Source organism: Lampetra planeri, chromosome 30 (assembly GCF_965212315.1).
Source record: "Lampetra planeri chromosome 30, kcLamPlan1.2.h2, whole genome shotgun sequence".
Lineage (NCBI taxonomy): Eukaryota > Metazoa > Chordata > Hyperoartia > Petromyzontiformes > Petromyzontidae > Lampetra > Lampetra planeri.
This window is the reverse complement of record NC_136136.1, coordinates 4,410,703-4,438,230: the sequence shown is the minus strand read 5'-3', so window position 1 is coordinate 4,438,230 and position 27,528 is coordinate 4,410,703. Positions and strand designations below refer to the sequence as shown.

The window sequence follows — 27,528 nt, the reverse complement described above, 5'->3', positions numbered from 1 at the left end:
CGCTCGCGCTAGGGACGCCGGGAAGGAAACCGTCAACACCAACATGGCCGCCGCCGACTTGCGGCTGTGAGCGAAGCGGCGAAACCAGGTAAAGAGCGACAATTACGCAGCCAATTAAGCTGCTCATTAAGCGCGTTCCGCTTAATCAAACTACGGCGGTGACGGCGGGGACTAAACGCAGCGCACCGGTGTCGTCGCGAAGGCGGTGGACGCACCTGAAGGTCCGGGGAGTGTGTTGTGTCTGCGAGACCGGCCCAGGCCGCCCGTGTTAATTGAGCCTAGTTGTTTTAATGGCTAATTACTGCTAATTGTTTTGCTGTTTTTGATTGGGTTTCGTGTCGTGCTCGCTTTGTGTCGCTGTGGAACAGGTGGCAGCATAAGTGCGCGTTCATACGGTCCTCTTACTTGGATTGAGTTCCATGGTTTGATTCCATCTGTGCGGAGTTTTGAGTTTTATCTCTCCTCCCCCCCCAAGCTTTTGTGTTTTCAGATTTTCCTCCCACACTAAGCCAAACTCATTCACAAAATTGGCCACACGTTCCAGTGTAGCAGGACCATTTTTTTTAAAGATTATTGGGACTGTAGCTTTCCTCTGTATATTGTAGGTTTCGTTTGGATGTACTGTCCCCCGCCATCGTGATATGGAATTGCCACCACGAAACAGGAGAATGAGTGCTGCTCTCCGCTCGTTTGATCAAGAACCCACGTTGGATCATCTCATTGAATTCAATTAAGAAGTGAATCCAGTTGGGTGTGATACGATTTGAATGTTTAAATCCAAGTTCTCTTTAAAATGACAGTTAGCTTTTTAGCTGTTATCGCCACTCGTTACTTGAATTCAGATTTTTTTTATGGAGCCTGTTTAGTTCAGTTGTGTTAAGAGCTTCAGTGGACCAATCCATAGCGATTCGCTTTTGACCAAAAATGGGAAATGCTCAACAGATGCTCAACAAACAAAAACTTGTGTTCGCCACAAAGTGGCGGTGACGTCCCCACGGCACCTGTGCCAGGCTAGATGCGCTTGGAGACCACGTGAAGTGTCGATATGACTATCAGATACTCTGACATACGCGTGCGATATGCACAGTCTATTGCCCTTTTCTATATACAATGCTCTCGAGCACACACTTATACTGTATACACACATATGCTCATGTATTTATACACACTTTTCCATATCTCCGTACGCACACACACGTATTCGTTGCTTTGCTCTTTTGGTGACCGCTTGGCATTTTGAGCCTGTGCTTCTCAACCGTGATAAAAAATAAATAGCAATGTATACATAGCAGTGAATTAACAGAGGGCTGTGCATGCCTAGATCCGGATTCTATTCTTATTAGATGGCTCATTGGTGGAACGAACGGCCCGTAATCGGACTGTTCCAATTTAAATTACATGCTGGGGGTTGATTCAGCCCATCATTTTGTTGGGGTCGATTGTTTATGCCCCACTTTGTGTGTGTGGGGGTGGGGGTAGTCATCAGTGGCTGTCCTGTGAATAGATTCTCCCCAGCAGAGGATGGTGGAATTCTCACCGCTGGCACAGGGACTTTAAACAAGGGGATGTGAATATCGCCTTAATGAGCACAAGGAGCAGAAACAATTGGGACGTTTTCAGACACTACGCTTGGTTTATTCTCAATTGAAGGGCTATACTGCCTAATGAGGCCGGATTGAATGCAGGGAAACGATCTAGTTGCAGGCGAATTCCTCATTTGAAACTAATAATCGGGGTAAGTCACCGTGTCTCTCGAGTACTGGCACTGTACACGGCTTCAACCGAGCCACTGATGGGGGTGGAGTGTGTTAGTCTAGTCTAGGAAGTGTTGCCTGCATTCGTGCTTACAAAACCTGAGCGCTTTTAGTGTTTGTTTTTGGCTGGATATCCAAGGGGCCACGTCCTTGTGTGTGTGTATATCGCACGCGCATCTCAGTAATTAAATATTTTTGTGCGGATTATTTGCCGCGGTACTCTGTGAGTGGCAACGTGTGTTGTAAAACAAATCGGTGCAGTTGTCACTCGACTGTACAAGGAAACCTGCACGACAAGTGGCGATGCGAGGACAAAATAAACGTGGGGGCATCTCGGGGCATCTGCCTTGTATGGAGAGGAGGCCACCCATATGAACACCCTCTTTTTGTACGTGTTCACGCATAGCCCTTTGTAAATTTACTGCTGGATAAGGGCCTCCCCACACCAGGGCTACGTGGTGGGTGGCAGATGGCAGTGTGGCAACATCCCTTGCTTGACTTGACTACTTCTAACTGCATGAGCCCCCCTAAAGTTCCCCCAGAGATCCCTGCTCACCATAACAGTTGAGGCAAAATTCGTTGATTTTGATTGGGCAATAATATTCAGTTTTACGATTAGATAAAGACTTGGCCTAGCAATGGTATTACATAACTATTGCATAGTGCTTATTAAATGACATTTGTGTTTTATAGTGTCCATCTTATTACTATATCCCCTGGCTTGTTTATAAGTGACTGGATTAATCAATATAATAATGGCCTTTGGATTCATATCGAGTCTAAATGTCATCTGATCATCTCAAGGCACTGTACAAGTTTAGGGGATGTGGCCTGGCATTGCATCAAATCAGATTCCACGTGGCTTTTCCGTAAGGTCGCTATTGGTCACCAGTTCAATGTGTTTTTTTATAAGTATCGCAACTTCTGCTTCATTCCCATACAGAGGTATTCTCCACATTGAGACTTCTGTATGTCAAAGCAAATGTTGGGCATCTTATAATCTGGCAAGTGCGACCGAGTTTTTACAATTGATGGTCAAAACCCGCTCTCAATGACAATCTTTCAAATACCTTTTATTCCTTCAAAATAGTGTTCTACTTCAAAATGTTGGTAGTTTTTCGGTACAAATGACAAAACTCTCCATCGTAGGACCCACAGAGCACGTTGATGACTACGCTTTCATCTCGCTTGCATCAGTTTTTTTTTCATGCAGACGTAAGCCACGCAAACATTTCAATGAGTATTATTGCACATTAACCTTAAATGGCACGTGTAATTCACATTGATATGATGTGTAAATTGCATGCACGAATGCATTTCGTAATTAGATGCCCTCATTTTGATGTGGGGTAGAGTGGTGGAGCGGTGGATAGCACACTGCACTTTGAACTTGGCAACCTGAGTTTCGTTGCCAGCCGCGGCTAATGTCATTAGTAGGTTTTATATGAAACGGTCCTGGGCCTGCCGCCTCCTTCACCAACACGCACAGACCAGTATGGTCACGGGCTAGTCATTGAATAAAGACGGCCACTGCGTCTCACGGTTTTGGAGCCGCTTCTGCGGCTGTCTGGAACACTCTTCCTCGCGCTATTAAGAAGCCACTGGAGCTATGCACTTTTCAATTTAGTTTGAAAACTCATTTCTTTAGAAATGCTTTTTGTGTTTAGTTGTCATCCGTTTAGCGTGGTTGGCTATGTATGGTGCAAAGGAAGTGACTGAAAGGCATGGACAGGCCATAGTCCAACAGTTGATTGGAGGGCTATATATTTTTTAAAATTAATGGTCATGTGTTAGACTGGATCGCATCACTCATGGTAGATATTTTGGTGCAGTAGAAATGAATTGGAAAAAAATGCTTTACTTTAAATTAGTTTGTTTTAACTTAGATGATTTGCTATCTGCCTTGATTGGTTATGTTTCGATAATGAGTGCTGATGCAGTGCAAATCTGTTGTACAAATTTCACTGCGAATTTGATGGCAGTGTTGCACACTTCAGTATTTGTCACGAACACTCCCACAATGAAACCTGTTTTCCAGCACAACACCACTGGTGCAGTCAGCTCTTTCATGGACCATGAGCATTGGGGCTTGTGAAACTGTGTGTGTGTTACATTATAAACGGCACGTTTGTATAGCTGCTAATGCTGCTCACTGAACTTTTGCATAGCACTTTGATTTTTAACCCTTGCAGATGTGTTAGAAGCCGAGTCCAATTGTGATGCGCAGTTTATACCATGCTACTTGTTAAGCACGAGTACTTGCCACGATATTTTGGCCTCTGTTTCACAACAAATTTAAAGGGTTGCACTCTTTTAACGCCTCTTGACCACATTCCGTTGGCGACCACCGCAAATATAAACGCATGTTGTCCCCAGCTGCGGGACTACGATGTCAGCAGAGGACAGAATGGTAAAAACCTTGATTGTATGGTACTATGCTCCAACGTCCGTGCTCCCCGCCTTCACAAACTCGCAGTGTGGTGAAGTATGGTCAAATTAACCCTATTGCCCGCACGGTACGGGGAGGCTGTCTTTTAGCGGTAAATTGGGGGGGATTAAATGTCGTTAAGTTAACTGCGTGTTCTATGCATGCCGACATGCATAATTAAAACGTATTATACCGGTGCATGTCAAATCAATTACTATCAATGTTTGGAAGAAAAAAAATGCTGAGTGCATTAATATTATATCATTATTTAATAAACACTATGAATGTACGTTATTGCAATGTATACATTACAGAATATACTTTTTCATTTATTACAATACAATGGACATGGGTATTCAGTATATTTATGAGACAGAAAAAAAATAATACTTTTGAGGTATACATGACGTAGCGTATCAAACCTACCCACTGTATGTAGAGCGTCCACCACTGGCTGAGGGTTGTAAATAGGAATTTAATACTGCTTCACCCTCACATTGAACAGGGACAGCACTTTGACATTTGGCTTTTGTGTAGGGCTTGAAACATTACTCTACAATATCAATACACAGTACATGTTTAAATAATAAAGCACAGCAGCAGCTGCTACTGGTTAATATTGCAACACGTGACCGGCATGCTCTGCGATGTTTTCGGGTTTGCACCTCGTGTTGTTTGGTGTGATGTCTGACGTTTCGTTGCACATGGCTGGAGGCTTCTTCAGGAAAACCGGCGTCGAAGAGCTCTACAGAACACAAACGCGCGATAACCTACGCGGCAGAATTCTATTCGACTCCACGCGCGGCCTTTCCATGTCGGCCAACGTTTCGTTTCTTGTTTCCAAACCGCTCTGCAGGCGCAGGCCGAGCAGCGGCGGTGGCGGGCGGGGGGCGAGATCGAGTCATGGCCAGCGGCAGGCAAGGCCCCCCGTCGACAGCTACACCGGCGTCGGCGGCGTTGGCGCGCGGCAGGGCCGCCGAGGAGCTTGGCAAGGGCGGCGTCGTCACCGCAGCAGCGGCGGCCCGTGCCAAGGCACTCCACCCGAGCCGCTCGCTTCCGGATGTGTGCCCCAACGACTCTTCGGTGCCACGTGTGCAAGGTGGCTCACGGCGGTGTCTCGCGTCACGGAAGCCATCCGTTTGTAAACCCCACGCCAGCAATAGAGGCAGCACAAGTAACACCATCGCGTGAACACATGAGTAGCTAGGTTCTGTGATATTAGGTGCACGTGTGAATGCTGAAGCAATTGAGGATGCTGTAGTTATGGGAAGGCTGGCGGAGCCCACTACTGGTTCCTGATATGTCTATTCTGCTGCTGCTGTCTGCTGGCTGAGTTGCCCTTAAAAAAGAGGTTTTATAGATCAATGGGCTATGCTCGAGTCATAAACTTGTAAAACTTATGACCTTCTGTACATGCCACTTCATGTTATACCTGTCACTATGGACTTTGCATTCACGACATTGGAAAACTAAAATATTTATTTGCAAACTCAATCGTGAACCTAAATTGTGACATTTTATAGTTTAGCGAAAATTATGAAGTCTGTTAAGCATATGATTGAGCATTGATTTATGTTCACCATAATTTTATCCAAATATTACCATCTCATGAGACTGTCACGTAGAGTGAGCATCGCAACCCTTCCTGTTAGAGAATTGTCCACACGCAGTTATCACAGAGCCAAATGTAGTGGAGAACCAAATTCAACCCGATGTTTCTCTGTGTGCAGTCATCGACGGTGATCAGGCCGAGACAATCGGCTGTTTTACATTCAATTGATGGCGACTGAAACCTAGATTTGAACGCAGATTCTTAGCGGTGCCAACTCTGCTCTCTTTGACCTCTGAGCCACCGGGGGCGACCACCTCCTTCCCCCCCCTCCACCGCTCATTGCTTAATTCGTTCCGCCAGATGGGTTGCAGGAGGCCCGGAACGGGCCGAGCGTGGTGACGGACCAGCACAAGTGGACGGTGTACCACTCGAAGGTGAACCTACCGGCGGCGCTCAACGACCCGCGGAGGGCCAAGCGCGAGTCCGACTTCTTCACCAAGACGTGGGGCCTCGAGTTCACCGAGGTGCCCGTCCAGCCGTCGCCCCACCTGCCGGAGGTGACGCGCGAGGACTTTGAGAAGTACCTGAGCAGCACCAGCAAGGTGGGCAAAGCGATGCCCATGGGTCACCACTTATGCATTATATAATTGGAAAATATACCCTGCCTTTGTGAATATTTAAATGTTTTTTTTTAATATTGTGTTCTTCATTTGTTCTCGATGTCACCCAGGTCTTTAATAATCAAGAGGCATTGCCTTCTCACATGTCTCCAGTGGGTTTATTTTTAATATCCCGCTTGTGTAAAGGATACGAACAAACAAACCTCTTTAGTTCATCTGCACAGAACCACAAGGGACTTGAATTTATGGCACATTGTAATGGAGATGGAAGGGTTGAAACATTGTCTGATGTTTTGCAGGAGATAACTTGTACAGTGTGAACATTGACAGGGAAGACCCAACAGCGAGAATCTGAATTCTTGTCTATGACCGAACCACCATAAATGCGCCCTATCTCATCATGTCTCGGAATCTTAATCAGGAGGGAGCCTGGGTAGTGTTTGACATATGCAGGAATTCAGGATGTAACCTTTACTATGCTGGCATTTTGTCTCCAAAAGTATTATTTCTATTCACAGCATGACAACGGTTTAAATGAAGTTGTTTTTAACGAGTGGCTTCTTGTGCCCTGAATCTCACGGGCCAGCGCGGTTAACCGTGTGTCTGTTCCCTCGCAGTGTTACGCAGTCCACCAGAAGTACCAGGCTACATGTCCGCAGAAGGACGAAGTGGATCGGGTCCTTGATGCTGTCAGTTGCACGCACGGTGAGTGGGCACATGAAGGCCGATTACACACTTCTTTCGTGCTTTCGGTTGAATGTCCTTCCATTCGAGTTTTCGAGCAGTGCAGTGCAACCCTTTGTGTTGGAGAATAGCCCTCGCATCTAGTTTGTATTGTATTGTCTTGAGTTGATAATTTACTCAAGTTTTGAAACCCCCACTTTATTGCTGAAACTGAAACAAGATTTTTCGGAACATTTTCTTTGGTTGTGGCAGTATTGGCTTTTAAAATTACATACGTAAACTTGACAGTTTATAGAAACGAGTGTTGTTGAAATTTTTCATACAATCCCAAGTGAATCATTAAGCCTTTCTTATTGTATCTTCAACAGGCAAACAGCAAAGTGATCTGGAACAAGTGCCTAAAGTAAGTTAAACAATAATCGCCATAAACTCAACAGCGCATTACACATTGATAGTATAGGTCAAGGGTGGCCAACCTGAAACAGACCAAGAGGCAAAACGTACCGAGGAGTTCTGCACAGAGCCAAGTGTCTAGATATGTAGACAGTTTTCAGCACGGCACGGGAGACATTCCTTATTCTTTGCTACGACTGAGATGGTGCATTCGACGTTACGCCCCTTCGATCGAGCCACATGCGGTGTATTAAAGAGCCGCATGCGGCTCGGAAGACGCCAGTTGGCCACCGCTGGTATTATAGGTCATGCAACGCCACAACATCCATCAGATTTCATGGTTTAGATTATATTCTTAAATTACATGTATATTATTATGTAAAGGAGTAGACAGAAATGGTCGAGAACACACAAGTATAAGTACAACAGTTGAGACGAAGGGGCCTATAGAAAGCTCTCATCTAGCATGAAGTTGACAAAGGGCTGTACATGTGCATGAATAGACCCAAGATGCTTGAGAAGATAACACACACACACGTGAAACATATGCATGCTTCACGTATACAAGTTGTTATCCTTGAGTCTGTTAAAGTTACACAGACCTCAACAACACACAATACAAGATGATTCTTTAAACCTTATGACATTTGAAAATAAATGAACTGAGTTTATAACTAACTGTTGAGTTTGGAAAGCCATTCCATGGCATTTAGGGTCGCCAGGTAGATTTTATTGGTACCTTCTGCAAAAGTGTGTGGTGGGCAATTATCAGTGATGGATTACACTTCACTCGCACAGAGACCCACATGCTCATAAATAGCCATGCTGCGCGACACAATGTTACGCGAGTGATGGATTGCACTTAACCACGGACACATTTATGTGACTCCTTAATTCTCCGCTTATGAAGGAGGCGGTCGTACCACCCATGTGTCGTTCTAACCCGGTCATGTGAGGTCCAGGTGCCTGCGAGACAGAGAAGCCAGGTAGTTCCTCCCTTTATCTTGAATTTGTGTCCTGTTCGGGACATCGCAGGCAGACCACATAGCTCACCACCGGACTATGAGTGGCTCTCGCGGCCGACTCGGGCATCTTGACATGGGTCCGCGATGCAAGGCAATTTATACTTGCGTTGAGGAGTGGAGTGCTGACGTCAAGTCACACTCGCCTCGGGGACGAATGCCGTCAAGGAAAAGTGACGTCATGCCACCCGGGGTATTTGAGGGGAGACCCGTGACGTAGACGGGGTCTTCGCGGTGAGCCAGGAGAGTGAGTGTTAGGGGGAGTAGGGGGCTCCGGGATAGAGGGATTGAGAGCCAGGCTAAGGGGGCTGCTTTACCCGGCTGGCCGAGTTGGATGAACCCTCGGTCAGTGCTGTGGGAAGAGCCTGATAGCCTGGTGGGGTGTAGGGAACTCCCAGTACCCTTCCCCTGGGGAGATTAGTTAATAACTCTGTGTTAACCCCTTCCCCCGAGTTTGGCGTCAGCCCCAACACGACTGGCTTCAGTGTCCTTCTTACCACACAACACTTGTACTGGTTTTATATGGGGGGGGGATGGGGTCAGCGTTCTTAGGTGCATCCTTGTACGACGCGGACGTTGGTGTTCCCGTCCTTCAGATGTTTCTGAAGCCAGACTTTGCCCTGGAGGATCCGGCCACGTTCAACACGGTGCTGCCCTGGTCACAGTTTGGCGGCGCGCAGAAGCGCGTGGGCGCCAGGAACGCCACGGCGGCGCCCGACGGATTCTCTTCGCGCCTCCTGCAGGAGAAGGTGCGCGCCGCCACGAATTAATCCCTCGCGCCACAACGGAGAGTTGCGGGTCGATCGCAGTATGCGAGGTGTCTGTGAAAAGTATCGTCCGTCATTGAGGATTGTAATTTAAACAGTTTTTGCCTTTGATCAAATCACCCAGAATCTGCCCAGTCTTGTCAGACCTTTAGAAGATAAGCAAGTTTGAACTTTGATAGTGTCTGGATGGATAGCCGCCGTGGATAGACAAGCCATTATAGGCGGCCGCGGGGCATTCATTAGCCATGCTAATCGAGGTGTTTATAATGTTGTTAGTAACTTAATGTATTTATATCCATTGTTAATTGTTAAAATATTATAAAGTACGTTTTTTGGGTGTAAAAGGGTAACTTTCGATGCTATCGGAACAAATTAAGCCTTTAACATGCATTTCATATACTCTCTTAATGACCAAATAATTTAGCGACCGATTTCGTGGAACCAGTTTACTGTCGTTAAGAGGGGTTCTACTGTATTTTACTCTGCTGCAATGTGTGTGTTCTCTGCCTTCACTAATCCGCACTAACCAGCATGGTGAAGTCCGGCATAATAACTCACACGACTCGCTCGGCATGGAGAGGTCCTCACCCGGCAGCAGGTTATGGCCTCGCCAAAAGAAACCCAATTGTGAAACGTGAAATTAATGTGTCCGTAACTTCCGCTCTCCTCTCACACCCCCGCCCCCGCCCGCTCCCAACGTAGCTGAGCCACTACCTGGACGTGGTGGAGGTGAACCTGGCGCGGCAGATCTCGCTTCGCTCCGATGCCTTCTTCCAGGCGATGGAGTCCCAGCGCGACGTGCAGGAGCACCTGCGGCGAGCGGCGCTCACGGTTCGCTCGCTGCGCTCCCTCGTGGGGCGCGTGGACACGGTGCTGGCGAGTGGCTCGCTGCGGGTGCTGCGCCTCGCGACGGCGCGACGCAACGCCGCGTCGCTGCACGGCAAGCTCAAGCTGATGGCGGCCGTGCAGCAGACGCAGCCCACCGTGCAGCTGCTGCTGTCCACGGCCGAGTACAGCGGCGCCCTCGACCTCATCGCCACCACGCAGGAGGTGCTGCAGCAGGAGCTGCAGGGGGTGCACAGCTTCCGGTGAGACGGACCCGCGCGTGCGCACGCAGGCAGCGCCCTTATACAGTAACTGCTGTATGAGGACGCTGCATTACGGACGAGTTGGGTCCCAGAGGTCTGTTCGTTAAGTCATTTTGTTCGTAAGTCTAATGAACATGTTGTACGGCATGTACATTAAACACGGGGAATGGCTTTAAAGGTTGTATACAGTAATTTCCTATGGATGTAGATGCCACTGGTTCTTCATGTTCTGCAGGTGTAGATGCCACTACCGCCATTTATTGCGTGGCGGTTGAACTTATGACTCTTGGTCTGAACAGGCAACTGGACATACGGACAAGTTTGCTCATATATCTGAAAGTTCGTAAGTAGAATGTTCGTAAGTAGAAGAGTCCCTGTGGTGAAATGGGCATCTACTCGAGTGGTAAACTTTTAAAACGTCTCAACTTCTGTAAATACTACTTTATATTATCAACTATGAACTATTTATTATTTCACCAGGTAAGGCACACTGAGCTATATCGCTCTTTTCCAGAAGAGACCAGGCCACAAATGATAGCCCAATACAGTGGCTTATCATGCACAAATGTTATAGCAGCCATATACTCTTAAACGCATGTTTTTAAATGTGGAGGGAAAAATTGGAGGAGAAAAATCCACACGACCACGGGGAGAGAGAGAGACATGCAAATTTTAAATATACAGCAGGTGTCAGGGTCAGGATTGAACCCACAACCTCCTGTATACCCAGCGAGGGAGTTAACATTTCACCACCGCCGTGCCCCTTGACCTGTCACTTTGGACTTTGCGTGCACCACATTGCGGCGATGCTAAAATATAGATTTTTCATGAATCTATATTGTGAAAGTTCATAATTTTGCAAAGGGAATCAACGGTCGGGTAAGTATTTGTTTAATCAATTTTGCCATGTCATGAGTGTGTCAAGTAGAGGTGAGCATTGCAACCCTTTCTGTTCAAGAATTGTCCACACATACGCACAGCTACCACCGAGCCATTCCGGAATGAAGGCCTTCCTGCACCAATGCTATTCTCTCTGCAGTGTGCTACGCTCTCTCTGTGTACATGTTTTGCGCGCGATCGGCCATGCAGACCCGAGTGCCCAATGCGACCAATGACGTGCGTACACAGGCACCTCGGCTCCCAGCTGTGCGAGCTGGAAAAGCTCATCGACAAGATGATGGTGGAGGAGATCTGCAGGTATGCCGAGGTGGACCTCAACAGGACCCTGCAGGAAGGGGAGGCCGTGCTGGAGGAGGTGTGTGTGGTTTCCCTTTTCGCCCCGGTGATTGATCATCGCTCTCTTAATGTTTCTACATTTGAAGCTTCCGTGACTGCAAGGATTCATACTCTTAGTTCTTTCGGTAAAGTCACGTAGGTAAAAAATGAAATTAAAATTTATAAAAATAAAACAGTAAAATCACGACGTTTCGGAGGCAACACAAGTCTCCGTCATCAGGTGGGACCGTCACAGCCAGATTTGCTGATGACGAAACGTCGTGATTTTACTGTTTTATTTTTATAAATTTTAATTTCATTTTTTACCTACGTGACTTTACCGAAAGAACTAAGAGTATGGATCTCTTAATATTCCCATGGGGGGGGGGGGGGGTGTGCGTGGCGCGGAGGAGAGGATGTATCTTGACGTGACGCACGGATAGTTTACCTTTTGTAACTCTTGCTGCTGTTAGTACACAGCCGTGTGTGTCGGTGAAAATCCTAGAGAGCAGACGTATGTACGTATGTGTGTGTTTAACTTCTTTCGCACCGTACGTAGGCAAGGGTCCTTGCTACTGATATAGTCCTAGCTACTTCAACAACCCGCACTGACCAGTTTGGTGAAGTATGGTCAATACACGTCCACAACTAACACGATGTAGGGATTGAGCAGTGGAGGGCTGTAAATTATTACTCTATATTGAAATTATCTCGACTTCAGTTATGAAATTAATTATAGTGCACGCGTGTCTAATTGAACGTTGGCTGATTTTGATGGATTATGGTGTGAAGTATTATTGTAAAATGTGTGTGTTCCTCTGTGGAGTAAACTGCCAGCTGTTCCAAGGCATGACAATGTTTTTGGAAATGATGATTGATTAGATTGATTATTGCAGTAAATATTAGTTACTTATACCGTGGTGAACAGTGCAGCAAATGACGATGATGGCTGGTGAATAGATGTCGAATTTTATTATTTACATTTATGATGTTAGCAGTATTATACATGGATTAATGACGACGGCGATGATGATTGCACGATAATACGACGATGATTTTATTGTGGTGAGCAGAATGGAGAAATATAATGATGATGTATGTATGTTGAACATCTTTTGCATGTATGTAGCCAACCGTGCTAATCGGAGGTGCGAAGACATGTTCTATGTCCTGCAAGGAGCATTCGTTGCATGACAATTTTACATACATTTTAGATTTTTAGAGGCAATATGCATAATCTAGTGGAAAACTCAAGTTTTTGGCAGTGGCCATTAAAAGCAGAGAGACAGAGAACATTGGATATTTAGTTCTGTGCTTGTTCACTGTCATTGCAGTTCATATTTTAAATTGGAATATAGAAACAAAACATTGGTATACAAACACTGTAATTATGTTTACACTTGCATGAAATGCTATTTTAACAGGTTACTGTAATGGACAAAACTGTGAATATCCTAAACAAAAACACGCAAAAAAATTTTAATCAATTACGGTAAAAAACTATAAAATGTGCACAGAATTATTCCAAATTGGCAACTTTTGTACCATAACGCCAGCAGATACACCGGCCTACCCCTTTTGCGAATCGCGTCACGGGACCTTTGAAGTCCACCGTAAAAGTAGTCGGCACGCAATTTTGCGATTTAATATGCCTCCAGTATTGAACCAGGGCTGACTGCCCCGGGTCTTAACCGCACAACCTCTGACACGAGCGGCGAACGCGCTGCCGCTCGAGGCACGTGCGCTCGCTCGCTCTCTCTCTCTCGCGCGTGTCCCAAAATGCATGGCGTGTGGTCTTGTGTACAGGAGCGGCTGGTGTCCCTCGTGTTTGGGTTGCTGCGCCAGCGGAGGTTGGACTTTCTGGACATGTACAATGACCGCATCGTCATGGCCGTGAGGAACATCGTCAAGCAGGTTTGTGGCGTGGCGTCACATGCTATTGTTGCCACGTGGCGTGGCGTCACAAGCTATCGTTGCCACGTGGCGTGGCGTCACATGCTATCGTTGCCACGTGGCGTGGCGTCACGCTATCGTCGGCACACTGTGATGCACCCCAGCTATTCAATGAACTGTCACGATTCAGGGGCTTTCCCAAGGCATTGTTGAGGCTACGTCAGCAGTGTGGTAATGCTTTCATATGATTTGTGTATTCTTCCCTACTGTTTATAAATCCATGTGGTGCTTGTATTTTGTCTAGTTTTTGACAGTAATTGTTTAAAACATTTTTGCGTGTTTTTGTTGAGGATATTCGCAGTTGTGTCCATTACAGTAACCTCGCGTAACAGATAATCAACTGAATATCGTGGGCATAATTATAAATAATCGATTCTTGCACAACATTCGATGCGTATATTGTGAGCGTCATAAGCCATTTTGGTCAATGAAACGATGCGGTATTACATCCTGATCGGCGCTGTGTTTATAACATTTACCAAACGCCTCTGCTTAGTTTGGAAAATGGATATATTTAATGCGCATATTAGGTGGAGTAACATAAGTATTGTTGTCGTCTACATTTCAAGGGAGAGGCAATATCTTGTTGAAATAAGCAGCGCTTGTAATAATGATATATGGAACTTAATTTTGCTCGAACATGCGGTTACATTCCACTACTTTTCCACATGGTGGTGACAGCTCTCTGTCTGGCCGCCGAAACAGCTGCGTCACATGAGCAGCGTGAAGGCATGATTAGTTTGAGAAAAAAGGTATGTACAAGGTCAAATTGAGAATAACGATCTTTCTTGTTCTGCACAGACTGTGATGGAAGCAATTTCTCAAGTTGATGAAATTGACACTGAAATCGTGACAAAGTAAGGACATTTCATCTGCGCCTTCTTGGTACTTACATTCGGAACTCAATGCATTTATTAAACGCAGTCGTGATTGATGTTTTAATATTCTTGGTTCTTTCGGTAAAGTCACGTAGAAGGGAAATAATGAAAAAAAAAATTATCACGACGTTTCGATTGCAACACAAGCAATCATCATCAGTTGTGAAAACCACAGCAATATCATTTGAAAAAAAAAACGCCACTTTTTTCAAATTTTCTTGCCGTGGTTTTCACACCTGATGATGATTTCTTGTGCTGCAATCGAAACGGGAGAATTTTATTGTTTTATTTTATTATGTTATTATTTCTCTTCTACGTAACTTTACCGAAAGAACCAAGAATATGAATCCCTGCAGTCACGAAAGCTTCAAATTGATGTTTTAATGTTAACCCTGTCGCCTGTGCATCCCATTGTTGTTTGTCTTTAGACTGGCAGATCAAATACGGTTGATGATCTTTCCTCTCTGGCTCGAACTCCTCCAGAAGGTCTTCTCGAACCTTCTCGTATTTCTACGTCGGGTGAAGGTATGTCTTGCGACATGATTATACTGGTAGGAAGCTCCTGGTTACACCAGCCCACAGGGGATTATTGTGTCTGTCGTGCAGGGAGGGGTTGGATGGGGAGGGAGGGGAGGGGAGGGTGGGGTTGGGTGGGGAGGGTGGGGCTGGGTGGGGAGTGTGGGGAGGGGCTGGGTGGGGAGGGGCTGGGTGGGGAAGGGTTGGTGGGATAGGGTGGGGCTGCGTGGGGGGGTAGGAGGGGTGGGGCTAGGTGGGGTGGGGCTGCGTGGGGGGGGGCTGGTCACTCTGTGGTGCCCTTATAAAACTCAACGTTTAACCTACTCACGCCGGCTTGTGCCCGCCCTCACAGTCGGGCATATTTGCGGAATACACCACGCTGCCGTTGACCCTGGCCATTGACCAAGCAACCCAACGTTCTTACCAGCTCCCTCCGAAGGAATGTGTTAGGCGCTTTATGTAATCCCAACCTCTTGGGAGTAAGACCAGCTGTCCTTATGTAAGAAGTGTGTTTGTATTGTATCAGAAGTTACTCTGTGTCGCCCCCAATCGGTGTAATGTAAGAATGTGTTACTTATATGAGAACTGACTGGAAGAATGTACTCAAGCGATTAGAACCAATATTATTTCTTTATTTCAAGGCAACCATGGTGGTGTGATGTTATCTTCCTTGCCTGGTATGCATGAGATCAGGGGTTCTATCCTGACCCTGAAGCCTTTATATTTGTATTTTGCGTGTTCCTCTCTCCCGTAGTCATGTGGATTTTTTCATGGTTTTTCCACATTTAGAAACGTGCATTTAGATTATTTTGCTACTAGAAATTTCACATGTTCATCCACTTTATTAAGCTATCCTTTGTGGTGAGGTCGCTTCTCAAAAATAAGCTATTAGCTCAGTGGGCTTTACCTGGTAAGATAAAAATTGTTTAGTTTTATTTGTATTTTTTTCTATACTTTGTACTCCTATCGTGTTTTGGTATTGTGTGTTGTAACGTTTTGACCCGACACGTACTGGACATCTACGAAAAAGGCCTTTATAGCTCATCCAGGTACCTCCAGTAAATAAACATTCCGATTCCGATTGATTACGCGAACGGTGCCGTCTCGATGGAAATGCAATGTTCGTTTTGGCGCGCGGGGCGCGTGTTGTCGCGCCCACAGGCCACGCTGGGCGTGATGCGGGACGTGGTGCACATGGCGCTGGAGCGCGCTTACGAGAGGGCCCGCGAGCTGGAGGAGAGGACGCGGCCTCCTCCCCGCGGCCCATCGCAGCGCAGCCACAACGCCGCCGAACGCTCGGACCTCCCCGTGCTGGAATGCAGGCCGGGCGGCGAGCTCCCCAATGTTGGCCAGCAGGAGGTTCGGACACGTTAAAATAAAAATAAAAATCCCTAAATATTTTGTCTCCCTACTCCCTCCTGGCCTTGCCCCCCCCCACCCCACTGCCGACTCCGCTCGGCCTAAAATGAGTGCCTAACGTTGCATGTCATCTGCAGCAGTGGGGGTGGTAAAGGCCGCGAGGTCTGCTGCCAGCTTCACTGCTTGCCCCTCTCGCATGCAAGGGAGTACCACAATAATAATAAGAGCGAGTGCTCTCAATGCCAATCGTGACTTTGTCTGGGTCGTGCGTCAGGACGCTGCTGGCGGAGGTGACACGCCGTCGAGTGGCTCTGCGTCCGACACCGAGCAGACGACGGACTCCTCGGCCAGCTGTGACAAGGCCTTGGCTTCCTCGAAGGCTCACGAGGGCCTTCAGCTGCAGCTGTGAGTTTCGGACGCAGCTGCACGCTTCGCGACCGCCCGTAATGCGCTCGTGCCAATGTTGTGATTGTCCGGCTCTCTGCTTGCGAGTGTCTCTGGCTACGTGCCGTATGTTTTCTACCTCCTGTATGAGTTTTACGCTTGTTTTTTTTTAAAAGACTTAACGTGTGCATTTTATTCAACCCATCACCTAACGCCTGCATCTAAATAGTATGAGAGCTCAGTGTGGGTGTTCACTCAATATTCTCTGCTGCCCCAAAGTTTGGAGCTCCATTTCCTTTTACCCTCTGTCTGTGTCCGAATGCCTCTGTTAAAAAAATTATACGACCACTGTTTCCCTTCGCTGCATATTGCCGGCTATTGCATGAATCGGAAAACAGTGGACACTGACAAAGAAAACGCAACTCAAGCTAAAACATTGTCCAGACAATCACGGAGAGACACGCGCTTGGATATGAAGACCAAGAAAAAGAGAGAGGAACGCTTTCCGCGTTATCACGGTGCACGTTCCACTTCGTACGAAAAGTGTTCCCGAGTGGAAAAACCGCGTTATAGCGAATACACGCATTACAGTGTGAACACCACGCTTTAAGCGAGGTCTTGGCGTCCCTTTATACTGCCAAGTCTGCGCTCTTTTCCTTCACCAACCATTGCCCGTGTGCCGCACGACCTGGGGTTGTCCTCAACTGGCAGTGTATTGACACGCGCTGTACGGCGTGTCGATTGAAGACGCGCGTGGCAATGTGTTTTTACGGTGTGCGTGCGTGCGTGCGTGCGTGGCGCTCGCCTCTCGTGCATTTGCGCCCAGGTTGGGGGAGGAGCTGCGACTCAGCGTGCTGGAGTTGGAGCGAGTGTCCAGCAGCGTCCAGGAGCTGCTGCACAGCACCTCGGACTGCTGCCACGACCGCTGCGTCAAGTTCATCATGGCCAGGGCACGTGTAAGTGGAGCTTCATTTTTGCGAGAATAAATGGCGAAAAAAACGCGTTCAGCCGGTTTTTTTCCTGCACGTATAGCAACGTCTCGTAACAATGATGTATTTTACGATTTTCAGAATCTTTATTTAGACTGGAGGGAGGAATCCGATGAGCTATGAAGCTCTTTTTACAGATGTCCAGAATGGGTGGGTCGGCAAGTTACAACAAACAATTTAAAAAAACGATAGTTCAAAATAGAGACAATGGTAAGCAAGTAACAAAAAATAAATCCGTGTTTTATTTTAGTCCGAATTAGCAAGCTTGGGCCAGGCAAGCAAAAACAACAGAACAGACCACACCATGATAACACCACACAGCAGTAGTCCCTCAATAAAATGTCACATTAACATTGAACTATCGATACACAGGTAGTGATCAAAGTCACAAATCACATTTGAAAACGCGACTGCTGCATCCAGCACGAACCGGGCATCGAAGGGAGCTGCCGCAGTGTAACGGTTGGCACAGCGGACTTGCAGAATCAGGGGCCGCTGGTTCAATTCAATCTGGAGCAGCGGTTGAAGGAATGGGTCTCGTTAAATTCCACCCCCCCCCCGTCCCGTCCGCCCAGCAGTAGAGATGGCTACACCATGGTTCGTCAATCGGCAGATCGCGTGCACCTCACCTCTCCACGACATCATTGCACGCGACTTCATTTTATTGTCCAGAGTTTAAACAGTGCACTGTCGCTAATCAAATAATTTTGACGGCAAATAGCGCGTTGGAAAATCCACGCGTTACCCTTCCATTGTTCTTCCTCAATTTTAATGCGGTGGTTTGTGGTGGTTGTCAGCAGGACGGATCGCTCGAGAGGCTGAGCCCCGCGGAGTTCGTGGCCCTCTCGCAGGCCGTGGAGGGGTTCGTGGCTGTATCGGAGGAGATCTCGGGCCGCAAGAGCACCTCACTGCGGGGGGCGCTGCAAAGCCAGGCGAGCCGCTTCGTGCAGCGCTTCCACGAGGAGCGGAGAACAAAATTGAGGTGCGCGCACACCATGAGCGTGGCTGGTTCACCGTCGCCACCACCACCACCACCACCACAACGACGACGACCATTGCCTTGACCAGCGCCACCAGGAACAATATCACCAGTACCAGCAACTCGAGTACCAGCGAGATTACCATCATCGCCTTGATCATCACGCACGCTACCAGCACCGTCATATCCTACAGCATCTATCTACTTTCCAAACAATTTTTTTGGTGCCTCACCAACCACACCTCGGGCATGAACTATCATGCCCATCAACAACAACAACAAAAACGTTTTGTTTGTAAAATACAAATTTCTAGGTGGTGCGTCGATGTCCATCTGTGAATGATTTTAATCCGCCTGCCATTGTCGCGCGGAGCAGCTTGCTGCTCGATAACGAGCGATGGAAACAGGCGGACGTCCCCGCGGAGTTTCAGCAGCTCGTCGACTCGATGGCCGGAGGAGTGATCGCATTGTCGGAGAGAAAGCCCGCAGGTATCCAAGGCCGGTCTTTGACAAGACCCAAAACCTATACGGCCTTCACTGGCCACCCGGGTATTCCAGACTAAGAAAATACATATTCATTTTAAGGCAGACGTGTTATTGACGGCTGGTGATGTTGTTGTTGTGTTTGTGTACCACTGCCAACGCAGCATCAGCGTATAATTTATATGGAACAATTTTTTTTCGCGCGTGACAGCATCACAAAACAAGAAGCTGGCTGACTACCTCTTCGTGGACGGGCAGAAGTACACGGTGGTGAGGTGAGAGTTCCCCACACACTCTGTTCTGCGTGGCTGGATTCTGTAGTTTAACAAATAATAATTGTAGTCCACTCTCGACGCTTGCATGCCCTTCTGCTGCTGCGGGAGTTATTCTATCGAGCGTTTTTATTATTGCCATGTCGTCAGTAACCACTATCGTATTAATAATTAACGAATTATTTTGTACATTTGCTATTCATGCCGTTCTTATAGCGCAAGGCCATCACTAAGGCAATACGTTTGGCACAGACGTAGTCTGCGGTTGTTTATCAGTAGGGGGTGATGCTGCTGTGTGTAATCACAATTGACTACTGTGCAGGTTATTTTTCAAATGTGGAACATTTGGACCCTGATGCCAGCAATAAAAGGCCGGCTCATGTCAGATGAATTCAGGAGATCTTTGACGTTCTATGCGAAACAGACTGCGTATATTTCACAGTTAATGCACCCCCAGTAATAACCAGGGTCGCCTGCCGGACTCAAACTGCGAACATTCCAAACGAGCTGCGAACGCTCTAACGCTGGCCCACGTCACTGCGCCATAAGTCTTTATGCAATCCGTCACTAAGGCCCAATGCCCCTGGATTGTGGTGTTTGCGCAGGATATTGTCTTTGTGTGCGCATGCACGCATAACGCGATCGCGCGTGTGTTGCGATTGTGTGGATGCAGCACCGTGCTGCTGTTGATCCGCATGGTGCTGGAGTACTGCCAGTGTGTGGAGGATATCCCGTCCGTCACCACGGACATGCTGCCCAGGCTCACAGACCTCCTGAAGGTGTGTGAGGCAGTCGCGTCGGGCACCGTTGACGATGCTCTGTTGTAATATTTGCTCTTTTTTTCGTCACCCGCTGCCGCGCAGCATCTGGAAATTTCATCGCATTAGTTTAGTCACTCGTTTATTTCATTAAATCGGGTGTGAGAGCCCAGGACAATGCAAATTCATCTAATATTTGACGTTAGTTTGTAGCCATAATCATCATCATCGCCATTGGCAAACACTCCTGATGGGTTCATATTGTTTGTTTTTTTCGGTAACGTCACGTAGGTAAACCAATTAATAAAATAAACTAAATGAAAACAACTAAATTAAATCGCGACGTTTCGGAGGCAACACAAGCCTCCCTCATCAGGTGTAAAAAGGCACAGCAAAATAACTGTGTTATTATAATAACACAGTTATTTTATTGTTTTACCTACGTGACTTTACCAAAAAAAACAAAGAGTATGAATCCTTGCAGTCACGAAAGCTTCAAATCTAGAACGCCTGATGGGTGTCGTCAAATAAACTCTGTTGCAAAAGATAACCGGAAGCCATCTCTGGTATCCTCGCCTTGTTACGGCCTAAAGTACTCTGATACGCAGTGGGAGTTGTGAGATGTAAAAGGATTCTGTGGGAATGGATGGAGGAGGGTGCTTGAGTCAGGGGAGATCTGCCTTAGGGCAACTCGGGACAGAAAATTCTAAAAGAAACATCGTGGTGTAGGATGACGTCTCTGTGTGTTTCTGAAAGCCCTGATGACCAATATCTATTTGCTTATTCCCATTGTCATATGAAGCACTTCAACTCTCGCAGCTGTCAGCTCGTGCTGGGCGCTGGGGCCTTGCAGGTGGTCGGCTTGAAGACCATCACCACCAAAAACCTCGGTGAGAGTTCCCAGTTCGCGGCTCCGAGTTGTACTCTGTACGGCACTGAATGTGAGTAAATGCTGAAAGTAATACTGGACGATTACCGTGATTCATATCCCGGAATTGCTATGAAATCCTCAGGATGGATTAATGTTTGTAAAAGGGTTGTTGGATAGTTATTATTGTGCAATTTTGTAGAATATTGTTTGTGGGACTGCTAAAGTGTGCCATCTGTTCACGGACCATGGAGTCGTGAATGGAATGACATTCATTTGAACGGAGATCCAGGATTTCATAGAATCCCACATTTCCATTGTATTTTCTGGACCACAATGCAAATGAATGGGAATGTAGCAGCGATTCCGAAGATGGCCCTTAGATGGCAGGCTAACCCTGCTAGAACCACATTCGAGCAAATGTAGGTTAACATGGGCACGGCAGTAATAATCGCGATTCCTGTAAGATTGCCCATGGATGAAGGTTCAAGTACGATTCCTATCCCCCCCCCTCTTCTCCCTTGTCTTCCTTCCCCTCTCCCCCCTATCCTTGGTCTTCCCTTAGTATCGATAATTGAGGTTTTTCGGGTTATATCGCGTAAATATAAATGTTGATTTAAAGCTTTCGTGACTGCAGGGATTCTTGGTTCTTTCGGTAAAGTCACGTAGAAGGGAAACAATAAAATAATAGTTTTATCATTTTATTATTTTATTGTTTCCCTTCTACGTAATATGAATGTGTCGTTAAACCCCCCGCCACCCGACAGCCAAATTAGTAAGGGTTGTCACGTAAACAAAACGTGCCAATTCATCACTGATTCAGCACACCACTTGTGTGTTGGAGAGTAAGCCCAGAACACAAAAACATTTGCTTGCGAAAGCCTACGTGTTAAACATTCCCTTGGTATGTTGGTTATTTCTCCCTCCCCCTCTTCCCCCCCATATAGATTTCCACCCCCCCCTCCTCTACATGGGGTCCCGACTTGGTTGATGCAGTGGACCCAGTGCCCTCTCCCCCACCTATGGTCCCCGTCGTGCCGATTCAAATTTTTCGCGGATTTTCCGTTCTCCCCTCCTCATGGTCACCGGCGCGTTGTGCCGCGTGAGCGTTTTGTTGCAGTAAAAAATTAAAAAGTACGATTCTTCTCGGGATCGCCCATCACTAGCTGCTGTGCTGCTCACTGCCTGCTGCGTCTTCTCTTGCCGTGTGCCCAGCGCTGGCATCGCGCTGTCTGCAGCTCATCCTGCAGTACATCCCGCTCATCCGCGCACACTTCGAGGCCCGCCTCCAGCCCAAGCAGTACAACATGCTGCGACACTTTGACCACATGACCAAGGTAAGGGAGGGGGGGCGGTGGGGGGCGATGTTTTGAGAAATGAGACCTGAGTCACGATATGCACATCTTCCGTCAATAGGTTGCGTGCGTCGCCGGAAATTTGACAGCACGCGCAAACATTGCGGTCATTGCATTGTCGCCTTTCGCGTGACGTCACTACGTCCAGCGAGATGTCCGCTGTCCATAAATTACCGTTTGACAACTTGGCAGTTGATGTATGTTGAACTTCTTTCGCACCGTATGTAACCAACCGTGCCAATCGGGAGGTGCTTCATATAGGGTTACTTTGTTCTTTAGAACCTGAATGATACTACTTCGTTGCCTCCTTGCCCAGATAAAACTCTCATTGTGTGCTTTAGCTATGCCTACATTTTCTATAATTTGAACTTTTTTTGGTCTCATTTACACATCTTCAAACTCTCGTTGAAACATCCCAGGAGACACAAGGTGGTACTACCTATTTGTTATTTGGGTTGTTGCAGTCCTTGCGGACGACTTGTGTGCTAGATGCAAGCACAATGCCACACACCACTCACTACGCACTCTTTATTCCCATGTGCCATTGTTTTTGCCACAGGATTACAGCGACCACATAGGGGAGATTTCCGCCAAGTTGGTCGCGATAATGGACAGCATGTGTGAGAAGCTGCTATTCAGAGTGAGTTTTGTTTTAATTCACAGCCACGCATCCGTCGATCTCAGTAAATCAATTTTCCTTTTCTTCTTTGTCCAAAGAGTCGTTTTCCAACTTCACTTCGAATAAGCCAATATGTTAACAGCGCCACGTGGATGCCAATACATTGCAGGTTCTATTGAGCAGCAGATAAAAGTGCGCTGAATTCCAGCGTGGTCCGTTTTTTTTTAATGAAAATACATGTCCAAGTAGATATTATCAACTCGGTTGCCTTTACAGAATGAGCTTCAGTCCTTCCCGTGCTGCGGAGTACATCGAATGACAGTGTTGCCACATTTTACAGTCTTCAATCAGCTGAGCCACCTTTTCCAATGTTATTAAAAATGACCTTTCAATAGTTAATGATCGTCTCTCCAGTTTGTTGGCCGTTCCTCTTTTTAAAAATGTGTTTTTCTTTTCTTTACGATGAACCTGGGCACTGTTATTGTTCGACCAAACATGTGACAGGATCCATTGCAGAGTGCTGACGTAGCCACCAGTTTAGCCACGCAACTCGCGCTCGTACAATGAACGGTTTCCGCTCTGCCCAGAGTAGCGGATTAAACGTTAAGCACCCTCGGCTCAAAACACAATAATTCACCTGGCGAAGGAGTACCGCATAAGTGAATTATTTATTTGCTATCTCGGCGCCCGCGTGGCTTTTTTGACGAGCTTTGGGAATCGCACGCCGCTTCACCCGTCGCCGATTGCGCCCCGTCGTTTTTTTCCCCGCTTGCGTGCGTGCGTGCGTGCGTGCTTGCGTGCGTGCTTGCGTGCGCGCGCAGTACGAGGTAAAGGCGCCCGTGCCGTCGGCGTGCTTCCGCAACGTGAGCAAGCAGATGGCCAAGATGCACGAGGCCGTGTGTGAGCTGCTGCCAAACGAGCAGGTGCAGGTGAGTCGTCGGCACCGCCGTTGCTGTCGGTGTCTCCGCGCGGGTCGCCAAAAAAGTGTCCGCAGGTGTGCGTGTTAAGATTTTCCCGGTGGAACTTTCCTTGCATCCTTCGACGTGGCACCGGTGGCACGATTTGAATATAATTTGGGAGGAAAGGTCCCATAGTTTATTTGTTTGTATATTGAACCTCTTTTGCACCGTACGTATGAGGTGTGGTGTAAGGGCAACAAACTAAACACAAAAAGCAGCTCAAAAGAAATGAGTTTCCAATCTCGATTTAGAAACATCAGCACCGCGCGTGTTGTGTATTGTCTCTGAGCTGATTATTTATCGCACGCATAGCTGTCCGGCTCCCGTACAGTTTGAACGGCCCTCCTGTTTTCTCTCGGCCCCTGTCCTGTTCCCGGCCGCAACCAAGTTGCTCTTCCTGCGGATCAACGCCTGCTTCAAACAGCACCTCAAGGGGCAGCTGTCTCGTCTCGGCGTCGTGAACGACGGGGGACCGCAGCACGGGTGGGTTCCCGCGCGTGCGCACCCCCCACGACAGAATCGAAAACGACAGTCGATGAGTCCATGATTGTATGGCGAAGCTCCGTTGGCAGCCGCTGCACAAAGCACAAATGACAAACGCTCGTCAACAACGCCGCCCTTAAACGGAAAGGCAACATTGCAGGCAATGTCCCCATCTTAATAGCACTTATATAACCATGTGTGCTAGATAATCTAATTAGCTGTGAAGAAGGGACATTGCCTGCGCGTCACCGATCACATATTTTTGCCTTTGAAGGCGTTGTTGTTGATAAATGTACAGAGAGTAGCTGGTCAGTATCACATTGGGTGCCCTGCTGAGAAACATTGGCATACACTGGCTGCTCAGCTTGACTTCAATCCTCCGTTCAGGAATGCTGGCATCGATTGAGCTCTTGTCAACATTGGCAACACTTCAACACTCACTGTTATGGGCATGTTTATTTTGTAGAGAGAGGCAGGAATTCATGGGCAGAGGGAAAAAAAGGAAGGTCTTGACCTTGGACTTGAACAGGGTTAGGGAGTCGACAGCACGGATGGCCGGGGGAAGTGAGTTCCAGACTTTGGGGACAGCAGAGGAGAATGAGCGACCACCGACTGAGCGAAGGAAGACTGGATAGAGGCTCTGACAGAAAGCCTTGATTGCTCAATCCGAGAGTGGTTGGAGAGGGTTGAGTGAGACACGAGGGGGAGGGGTAGGATGGGGAAGAGTCCAAGTATTAAGCGGGTCTGTTTCCCCTTGTGCTCAATCCACCCTGTGATGCCTGTGCAGGTATATGTAGCATTTCAGAATGTCTTGTTATGAGAGGGTAACATACTTGATGGTTAACATCTCGCCTTTGTCGTGAGGTGTAAACTACCTCGCCTGGTATACAGGAGGTCGTGCGGTTCGATGCCGACCCTGATGCCTGCTGTATATTTGGAGTTTGCGTGTTCTCACCATGGTCGTGTGGATTTTTCTCCTGGTCCTCCAGTTTGTCCCTCCCAAATTTAGACACACGCGTTTAGAGTATTTGGCTGCTATAAATGTCCACGTGTTAAGCCACTTTGTTGAGCTGTCATTTGTGGCCAGGTCACCTCTGAACAAGAGCTATATGGCTGTGTGCCTTGCCCGGTAAAATTTAAAGTTTAAAAGTTAGATATTGATCTGTGTGAACAGCATTCTTTCCGATGGAATTACAGCAAGAGTAGAGAAAGATAAACACCTGGAGTAGAGATATGCGTACGTACGAGACACGACATTGACTGTTTAGAAAAGTAAGTGGGCTTGGGGCTGGACGAGTCGCTGGAGGGGGATGATGGCCGAGACTAACAATGGAGTGGCAGAAAAAGGAGGTAAACGCGGCCCAGAGTAAGACCACCGTCGGGATTGAGCGATGAAAGTGGGCACCAGATATTGTCACTTCACAGAACCGTGAGAGACGCCGACGGTTCGGGGTGGGGGGAGGCCTTCGTCATGCAGTGGATACGAATGTTGAATTTCTTTTGTGCCGTACGTAAGCCAACCGTGCTAAGCGGAGGTGCGATAGATCACAGCTGACGACGACGACGATGATGATGACGACGATGCGTACGAGCTATAACGCGTTGTGCGTCATGCCAGGCTGGTGACATCCGACCTGGCGTTCTACGTGGGGAATCTGCGTGGGCTGAATGGCCTGGAGCAGTTGGACCTCAATCTGACTGAGATCTGGGAGCAGAAGAGGTGATATCTACCACCGCCCCTCCCCCTCCCCCAAGAGGAGAATGCTCCTGTCCCCCACCGCAGCCTCCTGCCCCCGCCACCCTGCTCCTCCCACCCCAACCACGTGCGGAGCCGGCGTTTTGCCAAAATATCCACCGTTACCGTGACCGCTCAACCATCGGCGACAACTCGGCAACGGGCAACCGAAAACTCCCCCCCCATCCCCAACGGCTGACGCGGAAGTGGGGTGCCGCGGAGCGAACAATGGTGACCGCAGGAAGACTTCAACTCGACGACGATTGTGACTCCTGTTGTGGCTGAAGGTGAATTGCGAAGGCGTTGAGGAAAGCCGTCGCCTGGTGGGGGGGGCGCACTTTGCCTCGTCGACACAAACTGTGTAAGAGCTGCGCTCAATGCTGTAGGGGGGGATACTGTTGTCTTATTTCTCGTGATTTGTTTTTTTATACATATGTATGTAAAAATGTGCAATTTGAACCCCCCCCCCCTCCCCGTGAAAGACTGGGAATAAAAAAATTAGGGAGTAAACGGAACGGGGGTACAAAGTTTGGTGCGATTAACGGTCGGCCGACCTGTGCCGAGCTCAACAGGGTGGGGGTGCCATCTCTGCAGGGCACGACGCCATCACGCTGTTGCTTCCAAGCGGCGAGTCTTGTTTTAGATACTCGTGGCTTGCAATCGTCAGATTCGCAAACCTGCCCCGATGATTTGGGTCCCCCCAATACGGTAGCCACGTACCGACTCGCCACCACGGCATTTCGATGAATTACAGTTTGCACGATCTCATTTTGTACACGTAACATATACCAGCCCCTACGGTTCGTTGTGGGTTTCTTGACCGTACTTCACCGTGCCAGTCAGTACGAGTTTGGCCTTAGGCAGGGGAGCAGACACGCGGGCGTAGAAGTGCTATGAAGTAGAATGAACGTCGCTGCACTGACCTCTGCTCACCATCGCATAGCCCTTGAGCTGCCTACGTTAACCTAGCACGCATGGTGGTCACCCATACAAGCGGTATCCAGGCTCAAGTCTGCTTAGCATTTTTAGTTGTGGCAAGATCGAGCGCGTTCTGGGTGATTTGGTCATTGGCCCGTCTTGTTCTTATTCGTTCGGTCACATTCTGCTCGCGAAAATTTACAAAGTAGCACGTCATTTGCACCGGCTTTAAACGATCAATTCCGAAGGCGCAGAATCCGATGGGTTCGTCGCGAGGGAGCATAAGAATAGCGTTTCAAATCGACGTACTGATAACTAGTTTCACGCCTACCACGTTGGCTCGCGTGGATGACGTGCGTCTTCAACAAAATGCTCACTTGGATCTCCATTTCAGGGGGGGGGGGGGGGTGCCCAGGACTTATCGCTAGCTTTGAGAGTAACGCGGGAAGGGGGGGCGAGCGTTTTGTACGGAGGGGGGGGGGGGGCATGACAGCTCG

At 47.9% G+C, this 27,528-nt stretch overlaps 1 protein-coding gene across 3 annotated transcripts; it reads left to right on the top strand.

Moving 5' to 3' along the window:
- Positions 1–27,136, top strand: VPS54 (VPS54 subunit of GARP complex). 3 transcript variants are annotated; one of them, XM_078608488.1, is made up of 24 exons: positions 1–88; positions 5,039–5,281; positions 6,095–6,336; positions 6,972–7,059; positions 7,407–7,441; positions 9,050–9,202; positions 9,923–10,308; positions 11,437–11,563; positions 13,330–13,437; positions 14,278–14,333; positions 14,783–14,879; positions 16,032–16,229; positions 16,504–16,634; positions 17,440–17,569; positions 18,403–18,584; positions 18,958–19,070; positions 19,276–19,339; positions 20,010–20,115; positions 20,897–20,984; positions 22,178–22,299; positions 22,877–22,957; positions 23,758–23,865; positions 24,284–24,378; positions 25,997–27,136. In XM_078608488.1, exons 2-24 carry the CDS (start codon positions 5,086–5,088, stop codon positions 26,100–26,102), a joined length of 3,012 nt encoding a protein of 1,003 aa, XP_078464614.1. In that variant the 5' UTR covers positions 1–88; positions 5,039–5,085; the 3' UTR covers positions 26,103–27,136. The 3 variants fall into 3 exon arrangements, with proteins under 3 accessions (XP_078464614.1, XP_078464612.1, XP_078464613.1); XM_078608486.1 differs by having other exon boundaries at positions 18,400–18,584; XM_078608487.1 differs by having other exon boundaries at positions 23–221; positions 18,400–18,584.
- The last annotated feature ends 392 nt before the right edge of the window (positions 27,137–27,528 follow it).